This window comes from Megalobrama amblycephala, linkage group LG19 (assembly GCF_018812025.1).
Source record: "Megalobrama amblycephala isolate DHTTF-2021 linkage group LG19, ASM1881202v1, whole genome shotgun sequence".
Lineage (NCBI taxonomy): Eukaryota > Metazoa > Chordata > Actinopteri > Cypriniformes > Xenocyprididae > Megalobrama > Megalobrama amblycephala.
In genome coordinates, this window is record NC_063062.1 from 11,905,785 (window position 1) to 11,920,289 (window position 14,505).

Consider the following 14,505-nt stretch of genomic DNA (forward strand, 5'->3'; position numbering starts at 1 on the left):
TCATGCTGATATATATTCAATAGTTCATTTTTGTGATCAGTTAGATTTTTGCAAGAAATTTGGTGCGTGTCGTCACGATTTACAGTTGATTGACAGCTTCTCTGAGGACTGTCGGAGCTTTGAGGGGAGATTGAAGATGAATAAATAACTATTATTTTTCGATTTCTGTGTTATTTCTCACTGACAAAAGTTGTTGTTCAGCAGTAAAGTGTCCTAACCGACCTACAGATCTGACGGATCACTGAGTTTTTTTCGGTCACGTTAAATGTGGGTTTAAGCTAAATGTTATTAGCCAAGATAACACGGCTAATGTTAGCCATGACGGAAAAAGCAGGTGATCATAATCTGGCAGTTACTAATTATCTTTATGGGTATAAAATAATAATTATCAGGACAAAACTAATCCTACTCTAGTTAATTAAAGAGCACTGTCTAACGTTACAGCAATCGATCTGCTGTAGAGTTAGTTCAAATTTACCGAGGTTTCAAAAATATTATTGCTCTAGAAACAGAATATTTTTACAAGTATAATTTTAATTTGTGTATAATTTATTTATTTAAAATACATCAATTACGATATGTTGTTTTGACCTAGTTATGAGTAATTTAGTTTAAAACTGAACAATGTGCATTAATAAACATTCAAATAAATGTAAATTCCTTATTGCCAGATGTAATTAAGCCATCGTTTAAGCCAAATGAAAAAGGGAGGAGGAAAAGAAAAATATAATAAACAATAGATAATAAAACAAATAGGTGATCTGATCTTGATGACGCAGACGTCTGGGCGGAAGTTTGATACCGCGACTCCGCCTCCGCCTCCGCCTCCTGGTTTCACTGACGAGTCTTTCTGCGCATGCCCAGGTTCCAACATGTCAACGCCCATCATCGTCCGTTTTACCTTCAGTTCATTACAATGGAAGGAAGCGGCGTCGCGTTGTCCATCTTTTTTTACAGTCTATGCTCTAACAGTGTAGCATTAGCCCGTTAGCCACGGAGCACAGCCTCAAACTCATTCAGAATCAAATGCAAACATCCAAATAAATACTATACTCACAGGAATCAATGTATGCATGATGAACACTTTGTAAAGATCCATTTTGAGGGTTATATTAGCTGTGTGAACTTTGTGTTTGCTGTTTAAGGCAGTTGAGAGCTCGGGGGCGGGGGAGTGGGAGATTTAAAGGGGCCGCACGCTTAATCGGTGCATATGTAATAATGGCTCAAAATAGGCAGTTAAACAAATTAATTAAAAAAAATCTTTGGGGTATTTTGAGCTGAAACTTCACAGACATGTTCAGGGACTTATATTACATCTTGTAAAAAAACGTTCGATGGCACCTTTAATGTGTTAAATTGTTTTTATTTATTTTATTTTATATGTATGTTTTTCTTAATGTCACTTTTTCACCATGTCTCAGGAGACTTATTTCAATTCTGTGAGGATAAGAATATATTTATAAATATACATGCAAATCATAGAAAATCATAACATAAAAATTATTGTCTGATATTTAGATAACACTGTTATTTCAGGAGTAAAGCGAATGCCTGCACACTCACCAGTGAGGGAGGACTGTCGGAAGAGTCGAGGTGGTGCGGAATGGGCTTTCTAGGCAGTGGCTGCTCCTGTAAGGGCTCCGTTTGGGCCGCGTGACAGGCTGGGCGGCATCTCGCTGGGGGGAAGAGAGCCCATCGGGGTCTACACAGGAATCGCTTTCGATCAGGGAGGAGCAATCAGGGTCACCTGACCCCAGTGAAGACACACTGACCCGGTCAGAGTTTAAATCCTGGTCAGAAAAAAAGAAAAATCAGGGTGAGAAAAAAAGTTAACATTTTTGATGTCCACCAAGGTTGCATTTATTTGATTGAAGAGAAAAACAAACAAAACAGTTATATATTGTAGAAATATTATTACAATTTAAAATAACTATTTTCTATTTTAATAGACTTTAAAATGTAATTTATTCCTGTGATGGCAAAGCTGAATATTCAGCAGCCAGTCACATGTGTCACATGATCCTTCAGAAATCATTCTAATATGCTGATTTGGTGCTCACAAAACATTTCTTACTATTATAAATTGTTGAAAACAGTTGTGCTGCTTAATCTTTTTCATTTTGTTGATATTTTCAGCATTTATTCAAAATAGAAATCTTCTGTAACAATTTAAATGTCTTTCATTGTCCCTTTTCATTTATAAAATTATTTCTTTCTGAAAACAAAGGAGAGGTGAAAAGAGTCGGCAAAGACAAGGCCTTCGTTTCCAGAACTTCATTAATGGGTAGTGTCATGCATACCTGTGTAATGGACGTCTGGGAGGAAAGTCGTGAATACAGTCGGCTGGCTTTCTCAGCGACCCCCTTCCCAGCAGAGAGGAAGCTGCTCTTGAACACGTCCAGGGTCGGGGTGAGCAGAGAGTCCATGGAGAAAGAGGAAGAGGAGGGAGTCGGTGAGGAAGGGGAGGCCAGGGAGGTGGGCCGCTGCTCCCTGACCCTGCGCACTCGACCCTGAGGGAGGGATGGCGAGGAGAAGAGTCGTGTTCGCGGCTGAGGTTGGAGCTGTGAGGTGCAGGGGGAGCCGGCCGCTGCGGACATGCGGGGAGAGCTGTGCGGGGACGGGGTCTGGAGCCCCTTGAGGTCCACACTGAGAGACCGCTGGCTTAACGGGCTACTCAGGTTGTTCATGTAGTGATGAATCTCTTCAGCAAGGTCTCTGCGGGCGGTGGGGGTGTCTGCATTATCCCCCTCACTGTGGACTTGAGTCTCAGCCACCATGAGGGACAGAGGATCAAACCCTGCTTCAATACCCATCCTCTTAACCACTCGGCCAAGTGCACCGCTGCAGCTCACGCTCCTCTCCACGCCGATGTGCTCCCTCTCCATGGCAACTCTCTTCTCCATGGCAACCGTGCAGCTAGCAGTCCTCTCCACGGCAACTTTAGGTGGGCTCACAACGCCCCCCACTGCATCCGTTTCTATCAGTGCTGCGACAGATTCAGTACAGAGTTCTCCTACTGTCTTACCCGGGGTTAGATCCAATGTGCTGGGCCTTATGGGCTTTTCTCCAAAAATATCCAGGGAGTTTGGCCTTTTTGTCTTTGTGAGGGCTTCAGAAAGGAAATGATTGTTCTCCCCATTGGTTGCGGATGGATGGGTTCCAACCAGAAGGGATGAATCCTCTATCTTTGAGAGTACAGTCTGAGACACTAAACGTTGAAATGAGAGGAAAAACAAAGAGACACTTGTTTAAAAGAAGCAAATAAACAAGCATTTTAATACGTTGCAGTGCCACACATTACCACTAGGGGGAAGCGAAGAGGTGTTCAGTGCAACTTGCATACTTGGAATTAAATACTAGTCTACTGCTTACTGAATACTGCACAGTATATGCTGTATAGGGCAGCATATACTATAAGATTTTATTTAATAACATTAGATAATGTGTATTGTAAAAACAATATTTTTACAGTATTTAGTAATCTAATTTAGAAATATACTATTGTTCAATGTTAATTCATGTGTGTTCATAATAAATTGTTCATTTATATGCTAAAGTCTTTTATGCTCACCAAGGCTGTGTTTATTTAATCAAAAATACAGATAAAAACAGTAACATTGTGAAATGTTAGGCATTAGGCAGTTGTGGCCTAATAGTTGGAGTCGGAATTATAACCCGAAGGTCGCGGGTTCGAGTCTCAGTACCAGCAGGAAATGTAGGTGGGGGGGTTTGAATGAACAGCGCTCTCTTCAACTCTCATTACCAACAACTGAGGTACCCATAAGCAAGGCACCTAACCCCCATTCACTCCATGGATGCCGCAGCAAAAATGGCTACCCACTGCTCCGGGTGTGTATTCATGGTGTGTGTTTAATACTCACTCCTGTGTGTGTGTGTGATGGGTGAAATGCAGAGCACAAATTCAGAGTATGGGACGCCACACGTCACATCACTAACTTAAAATGTTATTGCTAATTAAAGTAACTGTTTTCTATTTTAATATGTTTTAAAATGTAATTTATTCCTGTGATGGCAAAGCTGAATTTTTAGTAGCTATTATGCCAGTCCTCCATTGTCACACATACCCTTTGTATGTTTAGAGACAAAAGAATTCTGCATTACTCACATGAGCAAGAGTTTCTGTCCTTCTTCTCTTTCATGTCTGGAGAAGGGTTCTGCTCCTCACCTCCTCCTAACCTCACCTCCTCTTTAGACAGAGAGTCATAGCCCTGATCAGACTGACCACCTGGAATCAAAACAATACACAGAAACAAACACTAAAACTGGTGGTTCTCAACTGATTTTTTCTTCAGGAACTAAAGTTGACACTGTTTTCAGTGCACATTTAACATAATCTAAGTCTTAATTTTAGCACTAAAGGGTTAGTTCACCCAAAATGAAAATTCTGTCATTTATTACTCACCCTCATGCCGTTCCACACCCGTAAGACCTTCATTAATCTTCGGAAAACAAATTAAGACATTTTTGTTCAAATCCGATGGCTCCGTGAGGCCTTCATAGGGAGTAATGTCACTTCCTCTGTCAAGATCCATAAAGGTACTAAAAACACATCTAAATCAGTTCATGTGAGTACAGTTGTTGAATATTAATATTATAAACCGACGAGAATATTTTTGGTGCGCCAAAAAAACAAAATAACGACTTATTTAGTGATGACCGATTTCAAAACACTGCTTCAGGAAGCATCGAAGCGTTATGAATCAGTGTATCGAATCATGAATCGGATCGCGGTTCAAACCCGCCAAACGGCTGAAATCACGTGACTTTGGCGCTCCGAACTGCAGATTCGATACACAGATTCACTGTGCTCCGAATCTTCCTGAAGCAGTGTTTTGAAATCGGCCATCACTAAATAAGTCGTTATTTTGTTTTTTTTGGCGCACCAAAAATATTCTCGTCGCTTTATAATATTAATATTAAACGACTGTACGCACATGAACTGATTTAGATGTGTTTTTAGTACCTTTATGGATCTTGACAGAGGAAGTGAGTGACATTACTCCCTATGAAGGCCTCACGGAGCCATCGGATTTGAACTAAAACATCTTAATTTGTGTTCCGAAGATTAATGGAGGTCTTACGGGTGTGGAACGGCATGGGGGTGAGTAATAAATGACAGAATTTTCATTTTTGGGTGAACTAACCCTTTAAGCTTTGTTTTTCCTTCAGCGACTCTTTTGGAATAGAATAGATAATTAAGTGCAATTCAGAAAAAACACTCCTAAACCAAAAAAAATTGGGCAAAACATAACATAGCATGCACAAAACAAATCATCCTCATAAATGTTTAATGTTGTTAAGATTTTTTGCAGGGCTAATATGATGGAATCTTTTTGAGGGCTTACAAATCTGTATTGAATATTTTATTATTACTTTACGGATTTTGGGTCATTTGATGCAGCTGGATAGAGACTCTTAGGAGAAAGGCTTCAAACAAAGTCTAAAGATAGAACAGAACATCATGACCCATGATAACACAACATCAAAAAGAAGCACTAATTTACTCTCATATATTCTGTAATCAGGCAGAAACACTGACAGACACTCACAGGATGCCTCCTTCTGAGCCACACTGAGAAAGCTGATGGGGCATAAAGTTCACATCACAGTACTGCCTCCAGAGGTGAGCTAAAATAACACCATTAGTCATTCCTTCTTGCCTTTCTCGCCTCCTCAGTCAGACTCCTGCTACACTGTTGTCTGTGAGTGCTCGCTAACTGTGAGTCTCTTCTGATCAATCTCTCAGATCTCCTCTGTGGGCATCACCGCCTATAGCTTTGGAATACTTTAAAAAGCTGTTCGAACATATAGAGGGGGCTTTCTTCTCTGTCTATTACCATATTCTCAGATATGGGTGTCAGGAATCTACTGCAGTCCTGCTCATTTCTTTTCATTTCATGACTTTGTGGAACACAAAGGAAGGCATTTTGAAAAATATAACGAAAGTTAATGGGGTCTAATGTTGTTTTGAACCATATTAACTTTCATTCTACTGAAAAAAAAAGGCTGAAAATTCTTAAAAATATCTCTTTTCGTGTTCCCTGTTTCGTGTTTTGAGTGACGTGAGGGTATGTAGATGATGGGTAGACCCATCTCAGTTTACAGATCCTGTGAAAATGTTGTACATTAATGTTCAAAAGTTTGGGACGGTAAGATTTTTTTTGATAAAAAATTAATTATTCAGCAAGGATCCATTAAATTGATCAAAAGTTACAGTTAAGACATTTATAATGTTACAAAAGATTTGTATTTTACATAAATACTATTCTTTTGAAAAAATGTATCATGGTTTCCACAAAAATAATTAAGCAGCACAACTGTTTTTAACGTAATCAGAAATGTTTCTTGTGCACCAAATCAGCAAATTAGAATGATTTCTGAAGAATCATGTGACACTGAAGACTGGAGAAATGATGCTAAAAACTTAGCTTTGCCACCACAGGAATAAATTACATTTTATAATATATAAAAATAAAAACATAATTGTAATAATATTTCATAATATTATTTTTTTTTTACTGTATTTTTGATCAATGTAATGTTGGTGAGAATAAAAGACTTCTTTTAAAAACATTAAAAAATCTTACTGATGCCAAACTTTTGAACAGTAGTGTACTTCCTAATGAAATCATTCATTTTCACAATTCTTTTTTGTTTTGAAGTTGCATTCAAAATTCATCTGAATCATCTGAGGGGGCATGTGAATGGTGTAATGCTTTTGTTCACTGAAGCAAATGTGCTATACTAATGTGTGCTTGAAAAAAAGAGAAAATACTGAAAGCGAGAAAAAAATGAGGGAGAGACGTCTTTTCACTCCCACAGTGAAAAATAATGACTCTCCTAGAGACTTCTAAGGAGTTTGAAGGAGAGGGGGCGCGTCCTGTTGTGCCGAGAGCGCAGTGGAGGACTGATGATGGAAGGAGAACACAGACAGAATGAAGGCGGCCCGGTTACCTGTGCTGGATCTGTCATCACTGGAATCCATTTTAGTGAAGTCTGTATCAATGGAAGCTCGCTCCGCAGAATCGTTAGAGCTGTCCAGACTGCCATGGCTGACATTGTCGAGATCACTGGCATCTGCTCAGAAGAAAAGTATGAAAGACAGTTAGCAGGAGAACTAACAAGTAACATATTTCAAAACACCACCGTTTGCAACTTGAAAAGCTTTCTGCCCAGAGATTGCGTCATCTTTCAGTGGCAATAGAGCGAAAAAAGCGATCAAAGAACATGTGCGTAGTTATATTTTTGATCCAAAAAAAAATTAAATAAGCCACCCACATGGTAATAAGATGTCGAGGGCTTTCAAAGCGCATACAATATCCAGTAATAAAAATCCCAAAAAAGACAAGGAATTTATTTTACAAAAATAAAAGAAAAAAAAATGTAAAAGTTATCTTTTTTAATGGCATTTTGATTTTTGTATTCCTAAAAAACTCAAAGTTTACATTAAAAACCACAAAATACATTTCATAATCAATAATCAAGCAATATTGTGAAATATAATTAACATTTAAAATAACTCTTTTACTTAACGAGATGGCAAAGCTGAATTTTCAGCAGCCATTAGTTGCAGTTTTCAGTGTCACGTGACCCTTCAGAGATTATTATAATATGCAGGTGTTCAAGAGCATTTATTATTATTATTATTATTATATTATATTATATTATATTATATTATATTATATTATATTATGTTATTATATTATATTATATTATATTATATTATACATCAATGTTGAAAACAGTCATGCTACTTTGATTAATAGAAAGTTCAAAGAAACAGTATTTATTCAGGTTTTTTTGCATCAAAGTCTTTACTGTCATATTTGACCAATTATAATTTCTTTAAAAAAAAAAAAATCATACTGATCCCAAACTTTCGAATGGAAGTTTGTATTCCTTTAATATAAATGACTGGACAAATGCATTGAAAAGTATGCTCCAACAGCATGCAATCAGCCAATTGGGTCTTTAGTCCCTTGTGTGCGAGAGAAATTCGATCTGCACGACAAGGCTGCAGTATTTTGGGGGTGGTGCGTTGAGGCAGCTTTTATTAATTACTAAAGCCTTCTTGTGCACTTCTCAAATATGCTGCTTACAGGGGGCTGTGTGAGAAAGGAGATCACATCAAGTGCAGACTGTGAACTGTGGTAGCTGAGGAGGCGGCTATCGACTCTCATCTTAATTGGACCCATTAAAGCCTCTCTGGTTCAGCAGGCAGGCTGTATCAGGCCTGGGTGAGGAGGGGGGATAGTACCTCCCTCAGGCACAAAACTCAAGTAATCCTGCCTCTGTGTAAAATGATGGAAAGTTTTTCTGACAGTGGGAAATGATATTGAGTCCATGCTCCCTTTTGACTGAGCTTGCGTCTCAAAGAAACAAGTCTGGTGATATAACTATTTTGAAAAGAAATGAAAAGTCTGGGTGTGGATTTGGGACTCAGAATGATTATTACTTTGTAGAAGTAATGAATGTAGCTATTAATGACCTGGTCCAAACTCTAATGAATTCTGTTCCAAAGACTAGTGAGCTGCCTTGGTGTCTGCATAGTGAACTTCCTAACCAAAATGGAATCTAAAAACAAGCCAATTTGGAAGAGATCATCAAAGGCAAATTCCAAGCATAATTTCATTCTCATCTAGAGACTCAACAGACAATTGATTTCAATAGAGTTTGCCGATAACATAACACACATTGGGTAAAATAGTCATATGTTATTATGTATGTATACATATATAAAAATAGTCATAGTTGAGTAAATTGGGTAATTTGGGTAAAATGTGTCTTTAATTAATTTCATTTAGACATACTATATTTTGCTCGCTTCAAGGCAGCATAATCATGTGTAATTGTTCTGGATTGAATCTGACTTTGTTTTTGCAGGCAACTTAAAATCTGTGTCCACTTCAGTGAAATGTGTGAAATGGAGTTGGGGGTTTTACCAGAGAGATGGGTGTCTTTCGGGTGGGTGGTCTGCCTCCTCCATACTTGTTTGAACAGCGCCACACCCCGAACCACATTTCTCAACTTTCCCCAAAGGAAGTATCCCCCTCTAGTTGAGGAAGGCCATGTGCTCTCCAGAACGGCCTAGGGAGAGAAGACACAGTAAGACACAAACACACACACATAGATTAACTAAATAATTCTACAGTGCAACGCCTCTTATTATCTTAAGTAGATTGTGTTCTCTCTCAAGGACTGGGTGTAATTACTCTGATAGAATTGGAACAACACTCAGCTGCCCAGACTTATGTCCCTGTGAGTGTGTCCTCTTGGTATTTTGGGACAACTTGCAAAGCACACTGGGAAATATTGCTAGTCTACACTTTTGTCTAAAGATAACAGGCATGAGAAATAGAGTCACATGCCAGATCTGCTGCCAGCTCAAGGCTCTCAAGCATCGGCAAATAACACACCTACATAGGATAAATCTGTTCTGTCTCTATTTCTTCTTATGAAAGGAATTACACAAATGTGTTATTGGTCAGCCAATTGGTCAACGGTGGCTTTGTAGATTTCTGACATTCATATTTCATTCGAACCGCGCCAGAGTTCATTTGGAAGCGGAACGAAACCCACGTACCTAAAAATGTACCTAGTACATTTTGACATTTAAACTGTAGAAATGTTGTTGCATTAAATAACAAAATATCAAACCAAGTGGCTTTTGCACACAAATTATGCCAGGACAGTGGTTGGGACCCAAAAATGGGTTGCAGATCTGCCCTGATTCTGTCTGTTCTAGTTGTGGCTACTAGAAAAATGCACAAAAAAAAAAAAAAAAATGCAACTACACTTATATTTGTGCATAACTTGGATAACAAAATAAATGTTAAAATTAGGAGAAAAACATCCTAAACTTTTTGTTGTTGATGTCTTTTTGCTGTTTTTCCACTCAAACACTATGGTTTTTATTAATCTGTCACTTGGTAAAGCTAATCAAATTAGGCAGATGCAACATGGGCAGGTTGTGTGACATTTCATCAACCACAAAAACCATAAAACACCAGAAAGAAAAGGAAGTACTACCCATAGTACATTAAAAACTGGTTCATTTAGAAGGATAAACATGCCATTTTGATATTGAGTTTTGTAACCACTTTTTGTGGTGACTTCATGTATTTGAACAGGAAATGGTGTCAAAATCCAGAATCCAAAATCAAAATCCATCTAGTATCATGTAGTGTAACATAGATCTTGTGCCTTGAATAGATCTTTTATGTATATTTATTTAGGATTATTTTGATTTTTGTTTTCACAAAAGAAAACTGCGCTCACCCTGTTGTAGTATCCATAGGTTATGGCGTTAGGCTGCACTCCGGCTTTCTTCATCTCAAAAAGAACCCGGACAGCCAGAACAGGCTGTCCGTACTGCCCACACAGCTGCATCAAGACCCGGTAACACACCTTCATTGGAGCAGAAACAAACCATTACTTACAAAACCACAACAAAGGCGGAAATTTCCGCTGTCTAGGTTCAGTACTCACTGTACTCACAAATGACCGAAACCAATCAATGGAGACTGTTTAGGCGACTCTACCTCATCAGGGGGCTGCAACTTTTTGTCCTGCATATTTCTCAGCACGTCGTAGGCAGTATGCAGCACCCGCGCCTTAGAGTGGCAGGCGCTGACATACGCGGGCAAGCAGATGAACCACAGACCATGACAATGCCTGAGGAGACACTTGGACCACATCTGCGGGATGGAGGAGTACGTCTTAGCCATCCGCTGGGCTGATTTGATCTCCTACAGAGGGAGGATCACAGAGAGGACGGGAATTAGAGGGGAGGGGGAGAGACTTGACAAGTGGGATCATGGGGTGTGATTTGGATGAGATTAGTGTTTGAAATACCAACCTGTTGGGAGCGCCTGAAAATAGCAGCTGGGCTGATGGGACTGATGTGTCTCATGGCTGATGTTGCTTTGGGGACTCTGGGACCATCCTGAAGCTCACAGAGTTGGGCGTTCAGTACAGGGAACCCGCTGTAGCTGTAAGACATCAACAGTATCAACACTGTTCTCCCTTACTTGCAGAGGTGTAAAGTATTTGAGTAAATGTAATTAGTTACTGTACTTAAGTATCTTTTTGGATACTTTGTAGTTGTACTGAGTAACAAAAATATTAGCAACTTTTACTCTTTACTTGACTACATTTTTGAGCAAGTAAATGTACTTTTTACTCCACTACATTTGTGATGAGAAACGAAATTACATTTTTCATGGCACCTAACTTTTTCTGCAGCAGTTTGTTTCTGATATAAAGAAGCGATATCGCCATCTAAGGGCATTGAAGATACTATATCTTGTGCATTTTGCCTTTACTCACCCAAAATTTGTCTACAAGTATACTTTACGTTGAATGCGAGTGCATTAGCAGGTTATTGACAAGACCGTTTTGAAGGATATTAGTTTACTTGTGGCCTTTTTGTGCACTTGAGCTTAACTGAGACTTGAGAGTTTGTAGACATTTAAAAGGTTGTGTCGACCTTGATTTGTTGCAACATTGAGGTGTTCAATTTTATTTTGATTTTAGAAAAAAAAACTTTTTGATTTCTCATCTTACAAATCAATTGTTTGTTATTTTCACTGGCATGTCTCTCAGGACCAGTGCATCTCTGAGCCTACATTCAGCATGAGTAAAATACTTAAGTACTGTTAAAATCAGATACTCTTAGACTTTTACTCAAGTCGTATTGGAATTGGTTACTTGTAACTTGTAGCGGAGTCATTTTCGATGTAAGGTATCAGTACTTTTACTCAAGTATGGTTTTCAGATACTCTTTACACCTCTGCTTACTTGATAATCCTCAACTTGATTGTTATGTAAATTTTATTTAAATATTAAAAGCACAACACTACACTATGCAGCACTAATTGCAGGTAAAACAACGTAGTTTCTGCAGCTTCAGAGAAGGTAAAAATAAAAATAGGACTGCAGATTTTAAAATTAAAACTTAAACATGGCTAAGTGAGGTTAAAGTGAAAATAAAATATATAATTAAGCAAAAATAGGCATATATTCAATATTTGGGATATTAGACAATCATAATCATCAATGTCAAAACATCCTATTGTAACTAAATAATATAAAATCTTAATATAATATAATGACATGCTCTCTGATGAGTGTGTATTATTGCTTTAGTGGGAGTTTCTGTAGACACAGGATCCTCAAAGAGGTGTATTCTACACGCTGCATCCTGGGAGAGGTTTGGAAGGGGATTATGCTATTGCTACAATACCATCTGTGGTGTGGTGTGCTGTTTATATGCACAGTGTAACGGTGTGGATGGGAGATTGTGTGCCAGAATGGCAGAAGCGTCTGTTGTACCTATAAACCATAGGTGGCTCTTCTCCTTCTGGAAGTGCCGGCAGCTCTGGCGGGGTGATGTAGACCGTGTGCTCGCTGCGGTGGGATTTGTCAAGTTCAATAAGTCTTGTGTCCTCTGGCTTATCGCTGTCCACCTAGAGTAAAAACACGCTTCATCAGACATGGACGGTTTTCCGTTTCCACAAAAACACATAGTATAAGCAATGACCCATTATGGAGAAAAGATAATGTTTTAGTTAAGAGGCTACATGTTTGCTAATAGTGCTCACTGAGGTCATTGAATAAAAGGTGGACAATAATAGGTAGAAAGAGGAACGGGAGAGAATATTTATGGCAACTGCAAGGCTTACACGCTAACTTATTCCATTTTACTATATTTATAAACTCATCACACGTCAATCCAGAGCTAAATTTTGGTCAGAATTGAGAACTGAATCTGGAACAAAACACACATCCTGCCATACAACCATGCCAAGGGATTTTCCACAGTCTGGACATGCTGCTGTTAGCCAAGAGATTTTAAGCACAGATCATCTGATCCCAGATCAGATGGAGCACAAGTTTTAATGTAAATGAGCCTGATGATCTCCCACGTCGCTGCGTCCGACTGATCTCACATCTGCACCAAGAAGCTCTGATCCTCCTAGACTCCATCCAATCCTCCCCATCTGCCACAGACGCACTACAAGAGCACTGACCTGGACTTAATGCTTAATGTTGTATTGCTCGAGGGGCGTGAAACCATTCCAGTGCAATTTATAGGCTAGACAGTGCTTGGAGGAGACACTGTGCATTTAGCCTTCAGACAAAGTCTGTCTACAAGCCCTGTAAATGGACTATAAATGCATCATAAAGCCCATGCCACTGTACTACATTGGAAATGAGGAACGCTATCAAATAAAACATGACTTTATATCTATTGATAGAGGGAAAATGAGTTTAAGCCTCTGTAAAGCATCCAAGGGTTTTGGATCATATTATTACAAAGTTATTAGACAGACAATAAGAGCAACAGGACAGAATTGAGCTCTTCCTAGACTTGCCAAATGAGTTTCCCTGAGAAAGTTTTAGATCAATCAGTGCCTCTTTTTACCAGAGGAAAAACAGCATCGATGACTGCGGCATCAATTAAAGTGCTTTGTAATGCACCAGGATGCCCAAAGCCACTTTCCGTGAATACGGTACAAAATGAAGTCTGAAACCCTAGTGAGTTTTTTCCATTTTCAGCAAGTAGTCAGTTAAAACGGGTGCTTTAAAAATGATGAAAAATGTGTATACCTCAGATGGTATAAGTAAATGCTATATTGAAGGTGCCCTCGAATGAAAAATTTAATTTATCTTGGCATAGTTAAATAACAAGAGTTCAGTACATGGAAATGACATACAGTGAGTCTCAAACACCATTGTTTCCTCCTTCTTATATAAATCTCATTTGTTTAAAAGACCTCAGAAGAACAGGCGAATCTCAACATAACACCGACTGTTATGTAACAGTCGGGGTGTACGCCCCCAATATTTGCATATGCCAGCCCACGATTCCAACATTATAAAAGGCATTAGACAAAGGCAGCCAGTATTAACGTCTGGATGTGCACAACCAAATCATCAGACTAGGTAAGCAAGCAAGAACAATAGCGAAAAATGGCAGATGGAGCAATAATAACTGACATGATCCATGATAACATGATATTTTTAGTGATATTTGTAAATTGTCTTTCTAAATGTTTCGTTAGCATGTTGCTAATGTACTGTTAAATGTGGTTAAAGTTACCATAGTTTCTTACTGAATTCACGGAGACAAGAGCCGTCGCTATTTTCATTTTTAAACACTTGCAGTCTGTATAATTCATAAACACAACTTCATTCTTTATAAATCTCTCCAACAGAGTAGCATTAGCCGTTAGCCACGGAGCACATCAAATTCATTCAAAATCAAAGTAAACAATATAACAGTATACAATAGTCACATAATCCGATGCATGTATCCCGCATGCATGACAAACACTTTGTAAAGATCCATTCTGAGGGTTATATTAGCTGTGTAAACTTTGTTAAGGCACTGTTCAAGGCAAGCACGAGCTCTGTGGGCGGAGAGCACGGGATTTAAAGGGGCCACAGCATAAATCGGTGATGCCCCAAAATAGGCAGTTA

General features: G+C 38.8%; 1 protein-coding gene across 1 annotated transcript in view; it reads right to left on the minus strand.

The window, feature by feature from the left end:
• dennd4a (DENN/MADD domain containing 4A) overlaps positions 1 to 14,505 on the minus strand; it is a 46,873-nt gene that overhangs the window by 6,279 nt on the left and 26,089 nt on the right. Inside the window, 10 exon segments of the mRNA XM_048168670.1 lie at positions 1,564 to 1,603; positions 1,605 to 1,790; positions 2,301 to 3,208; positions 4,127 to 4,246; positions 6,976 to 7,098; positions 8,964 to 9,108; positions 10,300 to 10,428; positions 10,563 to 10,769; positions 10,880 to 11,012; positions 12,355 to 12,488. Coding sequence (XP_048024627.1) covers positions 1,564 to 1,603; positions 1,605 to 1,790; positions 2,301 to 3,208; positions 4,127 to 4,246; positions 6,976 to 7,098; positions 8,964 to 9,108; positions 10,300 to 10,428; positions 10,563 to 10,769; positions 10,880 to 11,012; positions 12,355 to 12,488 — 2,125 coding nt within the window.